The 16,476-nt window shown below is 42.7% G+C and overlaps 1 protein-coding gene across 1 annotated transcript; it reads right to left on the bottom strand.

Moving 5' to 3' along the window:
• Positions 1–13,210: 13,210 nt before the first annotated feature.
• LOC132255984 (phenoloxidase 2-like) lies at positions 13,211–15,568 on the bottom strand. The gene is made up of 2 exons (XM_059752161.1): positions 13,945–15,568; positions 13,211–13,887 (listed from the first exon to the last, which is right to left on the bottom strand). The coding sequence occupies exons 1-2, from the start codon at positions 15,566–15,568 to the stop codon at positions 13,427–13,429; spliced, it is 2,085 nt and encodes a 694-aa protein (XP_059608144.1). The 3' UTR covers positions 13,211–13,426.
• Between the last annotated feature and the right edge of the window lie 908 nt (positions 15,569–16,476).

Genomic DNA, 16,476 nt, shown 5'->3' with positions numbered 1-16,476 from the left:
GGAGATCCTCAACGGCTGAGAAGAACCATTGAAGACTCGCGATCTCGCGCTGCGATCATCGTCTCTAAATCATACTTTTGGGAGTGACATTTTTTATGGATGTGTTCCGCCCAAAAATCCCTCCCGCACTGCGCCAAGTGAGAGAATCTCTTTCTCCGCGACATATATTTGTCCACAAAGTGCTAAAATATGGGTGGGATTAAGTTTCCGGAATTTTTATTCGCACGAAGCGCGCCTGAAGAGATCTTGATCAATAATTTCGTGAACAACGGGATGATCTTCGATTTCACCCAATGAAATTTTATGCTAATTTATTGGGAAAATCGATCGAGATTTATCAGATTTTTTTTTCTTCTGCCTCAAATCTCACTCAATCGATCTTTTGGGGGGGGTTTTCGTGTGGCTTGAAAAAGGGCACATTTGAGTGTTTTTTACAGTTTGATCGAGAGCTGAAAGTGTGAGAAAGACTACAGATTGGGATTAGCATGAAATTTTTCACCTTTTTGATACATATCTTAATATGAAAGATGCCTTTTCTTTCGGCTTTCTTTCCAATCTAGATAGAATCTGATTCTCGAACTGGATATTTTGACAAAAATCACAATTTTATATTAGAGGAAAAGTTGGCGCCACTTTTGACAACTAGAATCTGACAATCCAGAATTCATAGTGTGCTGAGTTCCTTAGACGCTATTTATCTTGCTGTGGTCAAAGTGACCAAACCTTACATTCGAGATGAATAATTTTCATGAATTTGTCTTCGTCCAGTGTTTCCATGTCCTAGGAAATGTTCTCAATGTTCTTAAGAAGCTTCATACAGCTGAAGAATCTGATTAAACTCCAAACTGGACAATCTTCTCTGGATCTTTCAAGGATTAATTAACGAATTTAAAGGTCTGTGAAATGTGATTTCCGACACAATTTCCCCAATCGGAGTGTTGCAACGCGCAGAAACATTGCTTGAAGACTTCCTTTCCCGCCCCGCGAACGGTGTAGAGTTACATTGTGACTTACAAGAGCTTCTGCAGCAGTGAAATCAATAAAATCAACGAGAGCGCATCCGCAAGTGCATCGAAGACGATGCGCGAGAAATAAATTTAACGAGGCTAATTCCTAGCATTCGCGAAATTACGACTATTGTTGACTATTGAAGGCGGACAATTAAATAAATAAAGCGCTGCTGGAGATCAATTTCCAGGGGGGGAAAAGTCCTCCAACTTCTTCTTCTCCTTCGCGTGACTTTATCGCAAGACGTCCAGTTGGTGGTGATAGAGAAGTAAATACACTTATTTATGACAACCTTCGCAATTATTTTTGCGAAATTTCATTAACGCCGCCTCAAATTGGATTCCTTTTTCTCGCGGATTCCTCGCGGCTCTGCCAAATGTGAAATGTGGCCAAAATTGAGAGATTAATCTTCGGACGACTCTCACTTCGTCTCACAATTAATTGACCATTAATTCATTTGGGTGGAGAATTTGTCGAGAGAGAGAAAGAAAGAAAAGAAGAAGAAGAGGTCAAAGAAATTGAAGAATGTCACCGCGAAATATCATCAACAGACTACCAAAATATCACTTTAAGCACCGCAACTAAACTCTTTCCCCTTTCCCAGCGCTGGGAGACTTTCTATATAAACAGGTGGAGAAGTTATGGAAATGAAGATAAAATCCTCTTCCGGATCGCACAAATGTGCGCGCGCAGGCGAAAAAAAAGAAAGAAAATCTCCTGCAAAATTCACGCGATTGAACTCTTGATGGACTTTGGAGAGCTGCGATGACAAGGAATCGTAAACAAAAATTTATCTATATTGTCAAGTGTTTATCACATACTTTGGGCTCTTTTCCGTTTCTGCGTATAAATTTCCCGCTCGCATGCAAATGATGCGTAAAATGGGCGGGAATTTTATGTGATTTTAATGGAGCATCTTACGCGCTGTCTGTGCGATATTGACAAGGCGGTTTGGTGGAAGAAAATGCGGAGAAAGAGATACTGTTACACGCAATCATTGAGGAATTTAACACCTCCGAAACGGTGAGATTATTGTATTTCTGTGCGCTCGTCGCTATCAAAAGATGCGTCTTTTGGCCCATTGTTGCCGATGCGCCTAATTGGATCTAATGCCCTTTGCCAATGATCCTCTTATCACCTCCACATTCTAACACACACATTCCAGCCTCAGTTTCTGATGGGTGAAAAATCGCTCTTGTTTGAGAACTCAATTCACACACAAATTTTCAGCGCGCGCGCGCGCCTCATTTTTTCTCCCAGGGAATTTCCAATAAATCTCATCGATTGACCAAACTCTTCGTGTTATCTTCCACCAGCTCTCCTTTTTTTTTGGTCCACGCCATGTTCAGCCTCACTGTGTGTGATTTATACGATTTACCATGCATTTTCATGCTAATTTAATTAAAATCTTCTAAGGTGATTTAGAGTCATCATGTTTGGGACAATTTATGCTCAACGAGACGCACAATCGTGCTCTTTCTCTGTGTGATACGATAAAAGATAAATTTCCCCCCTGAATTCCTCAATGGATTGTCGCCAGAGATTCAATCCAAGGGGAAGATAATTGCCTTCTGTACACCACTTGCGAACACTTGAAGCACTTGACATTCAAATCAGAAGAAATTTATCAGGTTTGCATTCGATATTTCCTTAAAAATTCCATTAAAACAGCTTATTGGTATCTTTTTTGACCATAACCTTAAAATATCACTAAGAAATCTTTAAAGATTCTGTTTAGAATTTTTCTAGATAACAAAATCATGTGTTTTAATTTGCTAATGAACTCAAAATTGCTGATTCAGAGCCAAAATCGTCCAGAAAGTTATCCAAATAAGCAGTTTCCAAGTATAAATAAATATTTTTGAGGTTATGTTCAATCTTAACGCATTTTGCAGTGTTTCATGACATCAAAGATTCAGAATAACAGTGTTTATTGCATACAAACGTTAAATTCTGCCAATGATTAGCGATCTCTAAGACTTGAGCATAAGAATTGATGTGCTAAAATGCAAATTATTCACTGAATCTGTTTCTGATTCGTTTTAAAACCTAGAAAATTATTGCAATCCTAAGAATTGGGATGATTTGGCAGCAAAAGAAGCACTGAGGGAAGAACTATTGTGAATTTTTGAACGTTTTGAACACTTCCACTTTTCAAGACTTCTGCTATACACCACTTTTGACCATATTATCTTCCCCTTGATTCAACCAAATCAACCGAAAGTATCTCAACGGTGAGATAATCTTGTGACAGAAGAACGATATCTTCCAGAAGGCATGGAATGAGAAGACGATGAGTGAATTTCAGATCGCTCTCGCACTTAATTGCGATGGATAAGAATCATGTTGGATGAAAATGTGGACAGAGATTGAAATCGGTGAAATTAAGAAAGCGACAGATGAAAAATAATGCAAAACTAAGCGAAATTGGACAAGAATTTCGAGTGAATGCAAAAATTCATATGTAATTCAGCACCGCGCGAGTGAATTCTAATTTGCCCACCCATTTTGCGAACATTAACTTCTTGATGGCCCATTAAAATCGACTTTATGGGCGATTTTTGTCAATTGGACGAAAATATACACACACAGAAGAAGTTCAACGTTCGTTAAATTTGTAAATTTTGTACTAATTTTCCGACGGTGAAAAATCACGCGCAAGAGACATAAAGTGAAATATTTCCATCATCAGCGGAGGATGATCAATTTTCATGCTCTCGATAATTTACTACGTGTCGCGGTGGTCGAATAAAACGACACGCTGTAAATCACGAAACGCCCATAAAATGAGCCCTCATTGGGGCAAAGTGACTTGAGCATTGATGTTTTTTTCGGCCATTTCCCGCGGACGGCGCGGATTTCCCGCGTCGAGCAAAGAAGTGAGAGAAGGAAAGAGGTGAGAAAGAGGAGGAAAAAAACAAGTGCCCATGCGAGATGAGCGTGTATTTGAATATCTCTTAAACGCTTTATTAGATGACATTTATCATTCGCCGTGTGGACTGTTGTTGATGATTACATTAGACATATTGGGGAATTAGCATGAGTAATCACCATTTTCAAGGCACTCACTCGCACTGAGAAGGAGTCAATTTGGGCGGCAGAGGCAGACTCAAATTCGCGCCGCGTGCGATCACAAGAGCCCCACGGAATCCGTCGCTGGACCATCGCCGTATCGATTGAATAACGATTGATTGTTTATCATTTTCGTCTCTTTTTCTTTGTGCCTCTCTTTTTTGTCCCCTCATTCACCATCGCGCGCCTCTTCTCGGCTGCGGGCGCCACAGAAATAGTGTCTTGCATCAACAGACGATTACGATAGTGGCCAGAGAGGCAGACGCTTTTGGGACGTCAGAAAGATTCCGTCGATTGATCTTCCAGAGCAGGCAATTTATTTTACTGTCGTCAGGACTGAAGAAGACCAGAAAGGGGACATAAACTGGATATAGAATTGAATGTAGAGTTGAAGAAAGAAACACTTTCTTAATTATCATCCCCATTCAGCTTTGATATCTTGTCAAATTTCATAATTAAATGTTATATTCATTACGGGAAAAGCCAAAATCGCAATTTTTCAGCAGAGCAAGTTCAAAATTTAGCGTTAATACAGCTACGAAATTTGCCAAATTTACTTAAAAATCCTCAAAACACCTTCAAATCGTCCGATAAAAAGCAAATATTGCTCTGCATTTATTATTTTGTAAATGTTTTAATTAGAAATATTCATTCAAAGTCTAAAAAACATTTTAAAATAATTCTGAAAAGATTTTTTACTATTGTCTCATAAGATACAAACAAGGATACAAACAAAGAAGAACAAATAAAAAGCTTTGATTCACCCGTCGAATTTCTTTAATCGTCATGACATTTCAGATCTTCTAACATTGTTTTTCACACGAAGTTCTTCAAAATGTCACTAAATATTACGAAATTTGACATCTTATCTGATAAGATAAGACGATAAAGTTGCATAGGATCGTGAATACAACTGAATTGCAGCACTCATTCGAATCTGCATTTTATTTAAATACAATTTTTCCTGTAAGTTCCGCAATTTTGAGTCACTTTCAAAAACCAAAACCACCCAGAAAAAGCATGAATAATTGTCATGGAAGCTATTAGAAATCCTCTTTGGCGCTACTTGCTAATAAAATGTCTGTCAAATAAAATTTCCCCACAAACATTTATGAATATTCGGAATTTGCACGCTTCATCATAATTAATAACACGATTATTCGGTCCAATTGGCGATTAATTTGGTTAATTGCATTAAATCTCCACAGAAATGCTGCGGGCATGTGGCGACTTTTGCGTCTTAATTGAATAATTCGTGGACTATCTTTTGCCAAAATCTCTCACCAGAAATGATCATTTAGTGGAATAATTTACGATATTGCTCAGGGAAACTTCTTTTATCTCCACTATCAAAAATCTTTTATCGACGGTGGCGCATTTTCCTGTCTCAGTAAATCAAACCATCACCAAATTGACTTTTTCTCCTCCAATTTTATATCATCTTTAACGAATTAATTAGGCGCTTAATTTTATGCACAATCTTTTCGGTTGACATTTAGGCGGATCGATGCGGTTGTTAGTGTTTTTTCTGCGTGTGCGCGCATATAAATTTACTATTATAGAAGGAAATCGAGCTCTGTGGTGGGCTAAATACCTTTTTTTTATCCACTTTGCTTCTTCTCTACTGCACAAAGATTATAATTACTATGTTATATTGTCTTCTTCTGGAGATCAGTCTTCGGTTTGGCCAGATTTTTTGTGCCCTGCGTGGCATTTGGAAGATCGCCTGGCTGTGAATCCTCCGCACCAGTGTGGGAATGAGATGTCAAAGCTCATTTTCACCTCAGCATTATCATCCGGAACTCGCGCGGTGTCGCGAAGAGCGTCTTCTGCGGCTGTTTTCCACTCGTTCGGCCATTGAGGTGAGAAATGGCAAAGCGACATTAATTAATTCAGCTGTGTTTGAAGTCTTGAGCCCCTTGTTCGATCCGTGTTTCGCTGGTACTCTGATTTAAATGAGCTTGTGAGTTACTGGAACACAATTCTCCCACCGCGGCGCGCTGATCACCTCTCAAAATATGCACGACAGCGCGCTTGTCTGGGCATGAATATTTATGAGGGAGGAGTTTTGTGGTCCGTGTTCGGCACTGATTAAACATCGATTAGCAATAATTTATCAAAAAATAAAATTTTTTTTATTTACGAAAACAACATTTATCCTCCACTGACACTCCCCAGTGAGTTTCAATTTCTCCCAACAATGCGCGCATTTCTATCGCCACGCCGAGAGGGACACATTTTCCTTCATCTCTGACTCCATTGCCGGCCATCGGCGGAGAAAAATTATCATATGTCTTTCTTGGCTCCGCCCTCGATTTTCACCGCTGCAAATTCCATTACAAGTGATCTTTTGGGTCAAGGCGGAGATAATATGGCTAAAATCTTACCTCAAAAACCCACATTCCTTGCTCAGTCGTGTCTTCAATAAAAGAATTTGATGGATTTTCAGTTCCATAAACTAATGTTGTGTAAAGAATTCGATCTATAGATGAATTTCCAATATTTTCACGATTAGAATCTTGAAATTTGCTCTTTTCAATAGATTAAAATCCTCAATGACTTTGTTCCTCCCAATTTTGAGCCTTTTTACGCCGATTTTCAGGTCTTTTGCTGAAATTTCTATTTTATCCGCGCTTCAGATACTTTAATCCAGCATAGAAATCATCAGAAGTCTTCAACACACAAATAATAGCATCAAAATCTGTGATCTCCCTAAGAAACTCAACTCTCTTCTGAGACGTCGAAAATACGATGTAAAAACGGACTTTAGGAGATTGATTAAATGTCTCCACCTAAATTTCCCCTTTGGATATTAATCCAAATATAAAATTCGAGAAATCCTCCACGGACTTTTTGCCCTCTTCGCTGTTAATTCCACAAAATATGATCATTTCATGGAGTGTGAGAAGAGTGGAGGAGAATGAGGCCAGCATTGGTCGTGGACAATTGTGGCCACTCCGGGAGGATTTTAATGGGAAATTGGTGAAGTGAAGTGGATGAATAAATTAATTTTATTAGCTGAAGGAATCAAGAGAGGTATAAAATGTGTTTGGCGACATCGCGAAGATCTCTTTTTTCGCGTATTTACCGGCACAACAAATTCACGATATGGCCACCATTAACATAATTCTCTGTCCACGGCAATGAGGCAACTTGGAGGCGCTCTTTATCACCACGGAATCATTCTATATATTGGCGGGTGGGGAATAAATTGCCATTTGAGTTGATGCGCAAAAACCGTGGTGCCCAGTGCAGTGTCATCAATTAATAGGATTAATTTTTCCATGTTTGAGCCCGCGATGGGCGTCTGGCGGGAATGCATGAGGAGGAGGGAGAAAAGCACCTCATTTCGGTCCGGGCGAGAGCAAATAAGACCCGCGATCATGTGAGTGTGGGATGCAAGTCGATGAGTGACGATTATTAACTAGTTTGGAGGATCGCGATTGCCAGAGACGATCATAAAGTTGTGAAATATTGAAGGCAGCCCCAGAGAAATGCCTGGAATGCAATAATCCGAGCGATTTGCAAAGTGGCAGGGGGTAAACTAGCCACAAATTCATTTGGGCGCTGGTGTGCGTGCGCGGAAAAAGTTGATAAATGCGATAACTAATTTAATACGTGGCCTTATAAAGTGGATTTGATCTTCTCACATCTGCCACATGTGGCCCATGCCATTTTTTCCAGGCGCGCTGCATCTTTTTGTCCGCGCCACACTTAATCTTGTGCTCCGTATTTGGCAGAGGCCAAAGATGGGATATAAATAAGTGTATTCAAAATCAATCAATTGCAATTTCATAAATCATTTTTTGCTGCAGCGCAGAGAGAAAACACTACTTTTTCACAAGAGATTCCTTCTGTCGCTCTTACGAATCCTGTCCAAATGGGCGTGGCTTCTGGTGGGGCGGGGCGTATTCAAATCAAGCGTTCTATTTACTTAGAGTGTGATCCTCCAAGCATCCTTCGAAGCACGTCCGGAGATCCGTGCAGAGATAGAGAGAGCGCAAGAGAGGTTGATTTATTGGGTGTAATTCCATAAATTAGGCACATGAGGAGAAAAAGTACGATCATGGAGTTGAAGAAATCATTTCTTTCTCCACTCACCTGTGGGATTGTGTGAAGAAATTCGATAAATGATCTGCGAGTGGAGGAACAAGAGTATTATATGGGAAAAAGGTGAGAAAGTACGTTCATTTGGCATGGAGACTCCCATCCAAATCACTTTTTCATCTTTGCACATCCAATGCTCGGGTGAAGAGCAATAGGGTGCAATTAATTCTTCACACCTGCAAACGAGTGCATCAGTATAATTTTGTGTTGAATTAATATCATCAATTGAGGTGTTGCGGTGTGGCTTGTAAAAATATGAGTGCATCTCACGCAATATTTGCTGGAGTGCAGCATAAATAATGCTTCTCACCAAGTGACAAATCAATTAATCTGTGTGTAGAGTGGAATTAGAATCCATTTTATGAATTAATCGATACAAATTAATTATTGCGAGTGGCGCTCTTACTCTCACTCCTTGCAACTGGCCCAAGACGTGCCTTCGCCCTCCAGTCGCGACCTGGAGCAAAGGCATGTTGTGCATGAGGAAGACAAGGAGGTGGATTTTCAACACGCGACGACATATCATTCGTCATTGCAAAGGGAGAAGAGATGTTCCTGTTCGAGATGAGATATATTAATATGCAACTTGGTTGCGGCAATTCATCTTTTAAATAATCTCCCCTTGATTAACTGTGCATTTTGAGAATGCAGCAAACATTGCCATCGCGGACGCCAAAACATGCCACGACAATTAACCCATTGTGACATTTTACCAGAGTTGATTGTATGTGAATTTGAATGTTTGTCGCGAATCCTCAAGACAAGCAGGGTTTAGAGCATTTTTCAGCGCTGGTATTTTGCTAAAATGCTCCATTTTTTAGGAAAAAAAATACAGAGTTAAAGCCATAACTTGAATTTTGGCAATGTAAGGGTTAAAATAGGGTTGTTTTTCGTGAAAGATTTGACATATTTCTCCACACAAACTCTCAATTATTAACGAATTTAGCATAATTTCATCGCTTGTTGGCGCAACGACGATTTTCCGGCGACGCGTGTGTGATTGCGATGAGTTAAAAGCGCGGGAAAGTGCGCAAGGGAGGAAAAGAATTCGCGACGATATATGGTGTTCATCTTCACGTGGTCTGGGCAGCGCTTCTCCCACAATGTGCAGCTCTTTTGGTGTGGAACAGTGCTTGCACACATCAATATAACTTAATTGTCTGACCTTTCCCATCGCACATCATATATACTAAGCTGAATAGTTGTTGGCCATTCGAGGCAGAGGCTAGCTTCGGATGGGGTCAGGAGATCGACTCCGTATCGCCCACACTCATTCTCTCCCTGAAAATCTAATTAGACCCACATAGTGCTCATCGGAGCATCATCATATCTAATGGGCGAGAGAGACTCCTTGCGTGTGACTCTGTCTCTCCCGCCGCCCCGCCGCATTTCCGCCCAGGCGGTGAGATTTCACGATAGGCCCAACCTCCGTGAAAGCCATCTAATCAGTGACAATTATTAGAGACTCTGGCCCCAATTCTTTTCCCAACGCTGCGCGGCGCACGGGAAAATTGTACAATTGCACCTTTGCGCAGATCGCATTTGATTCTGTGCCTGTTTCGCTTTCAATATCGCACTGAGAGATCGAAGATCATCGAAAAATCATCGGTGATCTCGCGCAGTCACACTCGAATTTCATGGTGTGTGAGATGTCTGGCGAGAATCTCTCACAATTGTCCGATCCATGGACAGATTGAAGGCTCGCGATCGTGGAAAAGGCGTTCCACAGCCACATGCCTCGCATATTTTTGGATGCGAGGCACTTTTTTTTTGCTCTTCCCATAGATCACCGAAGAGGTGATGGCTGGGCTGGAGGATGATGAAAAAGAACATGGAGTGCGAACAATTTGTTTATTGACGTGATTTATATATTGATGATTTTGACAAAATTATTAATGATGCGCTCCCCATGGTGAGAATCGGTTCAATCGCGCACACAATCATTCCAGTACTCACATTTCCCCCTTTTCCATGTTCCTCGCTGATGCTCTGCCCTCCTTTGCTGCCCTCTTCCGTCCCATAATGTGCTTGGGAGCATTCCTAAGGGAAGATTTGAGGAGTGAGAAAATTACATAGATGAGAAATTGCTCAAGCACACATCTCTCTTTGCCTCCTTAATTCACATGTATGTATGTATATGACTTGGCTGCACGATCAGCGCGATGTTTAGTCACTTAAAGAGGGCTTTTTTGCTTGGGCGCGAAGATCGATCGGGCGAGGAAGCTGTGGCGCGCAGAATCGAATGGCGATGGAATGAGATCAGACGCAGCATTTATTTGCTTTTCATTAAGGCACCACAAGCAAAACGACGTGTGGCACAAAGAGACGTAACAGCTTCAACCATTAATTGTGGTGTTCCTCAGCCTCTTGTAAAGCTTTTTTCTCCCTCTCCCATCGAAACTTATGCTCAAGATTCGTGTTATCTCTCGCTGGCGACTCAACACTGTATTAACACCCAGTGCCATCGCACCATGTGTCTTTTCCCCCTGGGAAAAGAAGCAGTAAAAAGCCATCGAGTGTGTGTGTACAAGAAGATGCTTCGGCTCCAGATTCCTATCGCCACTGGTGAGTTATGAGCTTAACACCATACTGCTGTGCTGTTGCATTTTCGCTGGTCAGCGGAAAGTGTCCTCCGGAATCCACCTCTTCGCGCTTCAATTTTCACGGCCATTTTCCACCAAATTCACACCTGATCCACACCCAGCACGGCCAGCACGGCCAGCAATCAATTAAACACCAAGCAACATCGCAAAGTAGCATCGCTGATGGATTTTTTCCTCCCGATTCAACCATGTCAATCGTGTTTTCCCCCGTTTTGGCCATTCAATTGCACAACGCGCACCGTCAGCTATTGGCAAAATAGACGATGGAAGCGCGCATCTTGAGCAGCGCGCAATGTTTACTCAGCGAGAGCTTCTATGCCAACGGTGGCAATTAGAGAGTGCGTGGAGCAGGAGGTGGATCGACAATCTCTCAAAATCACTAATTATCCCCTCGAGTGATGTGCACCACTGCGATCAGGCAGTGTGATCTCCATGATCGTCCAATCATTGCCTATGATTGTCTTGGACATCAGCTGTGCTCTCGGCCATGGTTTTTCTGTGCCAAATGATCACTCGAGGCGCCTCCCACGAGTGTTTACCACTGGCGATAACAGGAGTAGGTGAGTGGCTATGTGTAAATGTAGAGATCACAAGTTGATGCTGATTTGGACTGAATATATATGCAAATATCCCAACAAAATGTTTACGATTTACAGAAGGTTATCGCCACATCGGTGTAGATTTCGTGCAATGGACGCTAAATCACAGTTTTATTATGCACGATGAATAGAAATTGATATCCGACTAACAAAGGCAGAGATTGCTCTGCAATATTAGGAAAATTCCGACTGATTTGGACAAATGAAAGATACGCTTTGGCAAGCTCTTCTCCCTCCGTTTAGAGCCTCATTATTGAACTCCGTTCTCTTCTGCTATATTAAATTCCACTGTGTAAATCTAATTTCCTATACCAATCAGCAAAACATTCAGCCAGCGGGAATGCCACTGTCATGGCGGCCTTCTCCTTCTGACGAGATTCTCGCTGTTAGCTTTATTTGACGGCAGAGGCAGCACTGAGGGTGACGCGGAGAAACTCGCGAATCAATCAGTCGTATCGTGATCTCAGAGCGAAACAGGATACGCAGCGAGATGGGGCGGCAGAGGGAGTTGGCTACATAAATGTCAACCTTCCCCTATGATATCAGAACTCCACGGTTTGTTTTGCCATCTCGAGCAGAACTCAAATGCTGCGCGTTGATCTGCGATACAGGTGAGATAATGAGAGATATTCTCAAAAGATAAATTCAATCTTCAATCTGATGAAGCAGCAACTCGCTCGAGCCACCCAGTTTGGTTTAATTTAATTTGAATCGACAACAGACATAAACAGTCACATTGATTATGGAGTGAGTCACATAAATTGCCCAATAATTGTCCAGAACAGAATGAAAGCTATATGATGTCGAAAAAACGAGAAGAGGAGCAGCAACGGCTGCGAGACATGAGTTCCCGACTGTGAATTATCAAATCCAATTATCGTGGCGCTGGTGTGTGTATCTTTAGCAGCTAATTAACATAGATCGTCAGAAAAATTGTACCATCGCGATCGGAACGAGAAAAATTCCCCAAAATGGAGATGACATAAATTAGTGGGAGAAATATAATATTCCGATGATCATTGGACAATAATTTACCTGTTCATAAAATATTCCTCCATCATCCTGGAGTAGAAGATAAATAATGCCAGCACGAGGTGGAATTCCAATGCTATGTTGAGACACTTTTCCATTGGGACACTCTGTTGAGGAAGGGAGGCAAAAAGGAGATCAAATTCTCCGGGTGCCTCAACCAAAAAATACTATACGGATTGAGATTGTTATCGATCTCTCCACCGCGAGTGATTTAAATTGTGGATCGGGTGAGGAGCTGTGAGATTTATGGGCAGATGGTGGAGATTCCATGGGTAGGAAATATTGGTGGAGAAAAGAGTTCATTTTCGGGGCACGAGAAAAATGCTCTCGAAGACAGAAAAATCCACCACCAAGTGAGAAGGACCAGTTCTGTGTCTCAAATTCCCGCATGAGACACACACGGCCGGAGCACAATATTAAATTAAGAGGGCCTGTGCTTCAGGTGGAAAAAAAGACGAGGTAAGCAGCGAAACAACACACATCTTGTGCGGTCGGACAATAATACAACTGAAAATTGGAATCTTTACAACCAAGTCAAACGATCAATTGATTAGTTTTATTCATCTAATTATTCACCTCGTTTTTTTTCCTCTCTGTCTTGGCTCACAAACGGCAGTTTCACCTCATGTTGATACACTCTTTCGATTGGAATCAGGTGGTGATCAGGTTTCTCTCGTTGGACACAAAATATCGTGGTCATAATTTTTCCTTGTTGCTCTTTTCGGGAAATTGGAATAACAAGTCATTGGGGGTTATTTTGGGGATCGTTTTTAATCTCACTCTCCTCAATATATTATTTATTCCATATGTTATACATGTATTTCAAGCAATTCTCGTAAATTGTATCCTGCTATGGCACTTCTTACATTTTCTATAGATTGTATTTCTTCGGCGTAGCTGATTTAACACTTTTTTTCACTGCTGATTGATTAAAGATTCTGCGGTCTGAGAGAGTTGTCCAGTGGCATTAGCTTGAGGTCATCATCATTGTTTCGGGTCAAGGATTCAGTAGTCAGCATCCGGCATGCAGTGAGGTCCTTTCACCGCAATGTCCTTGTGCTTGATCTTGAAGTCCAGCAGTGCCATGTTGTCGCGCTTCGCGAACTCTTCTATGCTTGGAGCCATGAGAACGCGATCGAAGGGGAATCCCATGGCTCTCTTGTCCGGATACTTGCGATCCTTGATGCCACAGAAGACGGCGTTGTCATTGCAGGCGACATTAATGTCATCGTTGGTCTTGTCCAGCTCGTACGGCGTCAGCATGACGAAGAGATTGCAGGGAAAACCATCGGCAGTGCCAATTGGCAGGAGATGATAGTGAGGCAGACCACAAGCGCAAATGGAGGCTTGCATAGAGCGCAGCGTTTCGGCATCTTGCTTCCAAGCAGTGGAGAAAGTCCTGTCAAATGGCACAGTGACATTTGAGTCCTTGGAGCTGCGGAAGAACTTCGTTTCACCGGGAGGAACTGAAAAGACAAAGCCAGATTAACGATATCACTTGGTGCGAACACGAAAGGACTTACAAGTCGCTGTTGTCCTGTCCATTTCTATGGCATTCCTGCGGAACATGTCCATTTCGAAGTTTGTTCCGTTCTCATTCCTCACGGGAAACATGAAGATTCTCACGGTGCACTTTATGGGTTTATCCGTGGAATTCGTCACGTTGATTTTGTAGACGAATTCTTCGTGGTTGATGTGACAGAAGCGAATGTACACAGGCTCGCTGCCGTCGCCATTGAAATCCAATCCTAGCGACATGTTGACGTCATCCCACTGCCAGAAGGTGCAGAGCTCCTTTGTGTACTTCTGGTTGACGATCAAGTTGACCTTGTCCACTTTGATGCCCGGACAAGCGAGCTGCTCGTCAGTGTAGGGCGCCAGCGTGTACTTGTACTCAGATAAGAGGTTGTCGATGAACTTGTGCCAGCGATAGAAGACGGGATCGCGCATAGCAGTCGATGTGTCCGCCATGACGCCCGGTTGCTCGAGATACTTGACTGTCGTCGTGTCTGCGGCCAGGGCGAAGAACATGTGTCCCGTGTTGTGCAGACTGCTGTAGTATCCCATGTTCGGGGAAAGCATGCAAGACTCCACCATGTTTCCCAGATCATCGATGCCCTTTGCCTCCGTCAGAGGGTGCTTTTCTCCGTTGCGGCCAATGGCGTAGCCCAAGTTGATGGCGGTCTTGATTCTCTCCACGACTGTAATCATGTCCTGGCAAGTGACAGCCGGACTCGTAACACCGTTGATGGTCTTCCACTTGAAGCCCCTCTGGCGGCCGATGATCATTCTGGATGAGTTGTGGTTGTCCAGCTTGGGATAGTAAGCTGGCGCCACGTCGTCCAGGAAGTTCTCATACGGCTCCACACGATGCAGTCCAACGCAGATCCTCGAGCAGTTGTAGCGATTGATCATCTGGTTGTGCATGAAGTAGAAGAGCTCTCCGCGACGGTCCTTGTTCACAATCTCCATGGGCCCCATGAAGGGGTAGGCCAAGTGCCAGTGCCAGTGATGAAGATTGATGCCAGGATCCTCGCGGAAGAATGCCATCTGGTGCTCGGGATCCAGGTCAGTTGCTGTCCAGTTGCGCGGAATCACAATCGGCTTCCGCAGATCCGTCGGCACAACGTAGCAGAGCTCCTTGGCCTCCGCCATGGTGGATTTCGGCAGGAACTTCGTGGGGAAGGCCAAGAGACAGTCGGGCAGCAGGATGTCCTTGGTGTCCTCGCGATGTGTCATGGCGACAGAGAAGGTGTACACGAATAGATACGGATTCACCCTCTCGCGCGCGTACACCGCACACGCCAGCAGATCCTCAGCTTTCTCGATCTTGAAGAACAGCTCAATGAGCTTCCCGGCAATTGCGTTGTGCGGTCCGTGGAAGATATTGAAGGCATCCTCGCGCTTGATGACGAGAGCAAAATCCAAGTCCGGCCACTTGATCTCCTTCACATTCACTCGCTCCTTGTCTCCCGGTGTCTCACTGAATCTCGACTCGAGATCCTGTCCGAAGCCCTTGTACTTGTCCAGCATCGCCGATTGCGGGATTTCGTAGATGGTGTGGTTCTTGGGCGCAAAAGTCGGCTCATTTGGGCGATAGAGCAAATTGCAGAGCGCCTTCTTCTGTACATCTTGAGCTCCAGGCATGATTGAGACCTGTTCACAAATCACACTCACGAGACTGAGTGATGATGAGAAATCTGACGCGATCTTTATACTCTCGCGAGAGCAGCGGCCAGGAAATCTCTTATCAGCCGCGAGACCACAAATGAGAAAAGAGCAACAATTATTCAGATTGAGGTATTGAAATATTGTGAAAAGTTGCCAAGTAAAAATTTCAATAATTGTTGGACGAAAAAAAACTTCCATTTGACGATCAAACTTGCCTGAATAAGGGCGTTATTGTTCGTTAAGGATAAAGGAAAATTTCTGAACTGTTCCAATGTTTTGGCATAAAACATAATCACTTGCAAATGAGATATAAACACATACCTGTAATTGCTTCAAGGGGAGTTTTCCGTTGTCTTGAGGAATGACACGAAAAGATAGGTTATAATTATCCGCATGATTTATTTTTGATCTTCTGCCGGACTTTGCATGCGCGCGTGTGGAAATATTTCACAGAACAGTGGAAATATTTCATATGGCGCGTTATCTCAATCATTTGGCGAGTCAATGATCGCGTCTCCTTTGCATGTGATATCTTCACTGATTTGTGGTTTCTGTGGGAGCTTCAATGTTGCAATTGCACAAATATTTAATATGTAATACATGGCAGGGAGGCCAGAAGGAAATTAATATTTATTCATCAGCATCGGGGAAGATGAATAATATTCAAATTTTTGTATACGCGCGGTGAGAGAGATATGCATGTTATCCCGTGAGATGCGCTCTTTTCTTCATGAATCAAAAGAAAACGGGGGGAACATCAATAAAATGCTAAAAAGATGGAAAAGATTTCTCGTTTGGTGAGATGCCAGTTGATCTTTCATGCTTAGGACGCGAGCTGCAGAATCTTGCACACAAAATGTTTGATTTATGATATCTGCCTCGTC

Source organism: Phlebotomus argentipes, unplaced genomic scaffold (assembly GCF_947086385.1).
Source record: "Phlebotomus argentipes unplaced genomic scaffold, Phlebotomus argentipes genome assembly contig_5, whole genome shotgun sequence".
In the NCBI taxonomy this organism is placed as follows: Eukaryota; Metazoa; Arthropoda; class Insecta; order Diptera; family Psychodidae; genus Phlebotomus; species Phlebotomus argentipes.
This window is presented reverse-complemented; position numbering and strand designations above follow the sequence as displayed.

Coding starts and splice junctions, on each gene's coding strand:
- LOC132255984 (XM_059752161.1), bottom strand. CDS start 15,568: ATGCCTGGAGCTCAAGATGTACAGAAGAAGGCGCTCTGCAATTTGCTC. Junction 13,888..13,944: donor GGACAGGACAACAGCGACTT/GTAAGTCCTTTC, acceptor TTGTCTTTTCAG/TTCCTCCCGGTGAAACGAAG.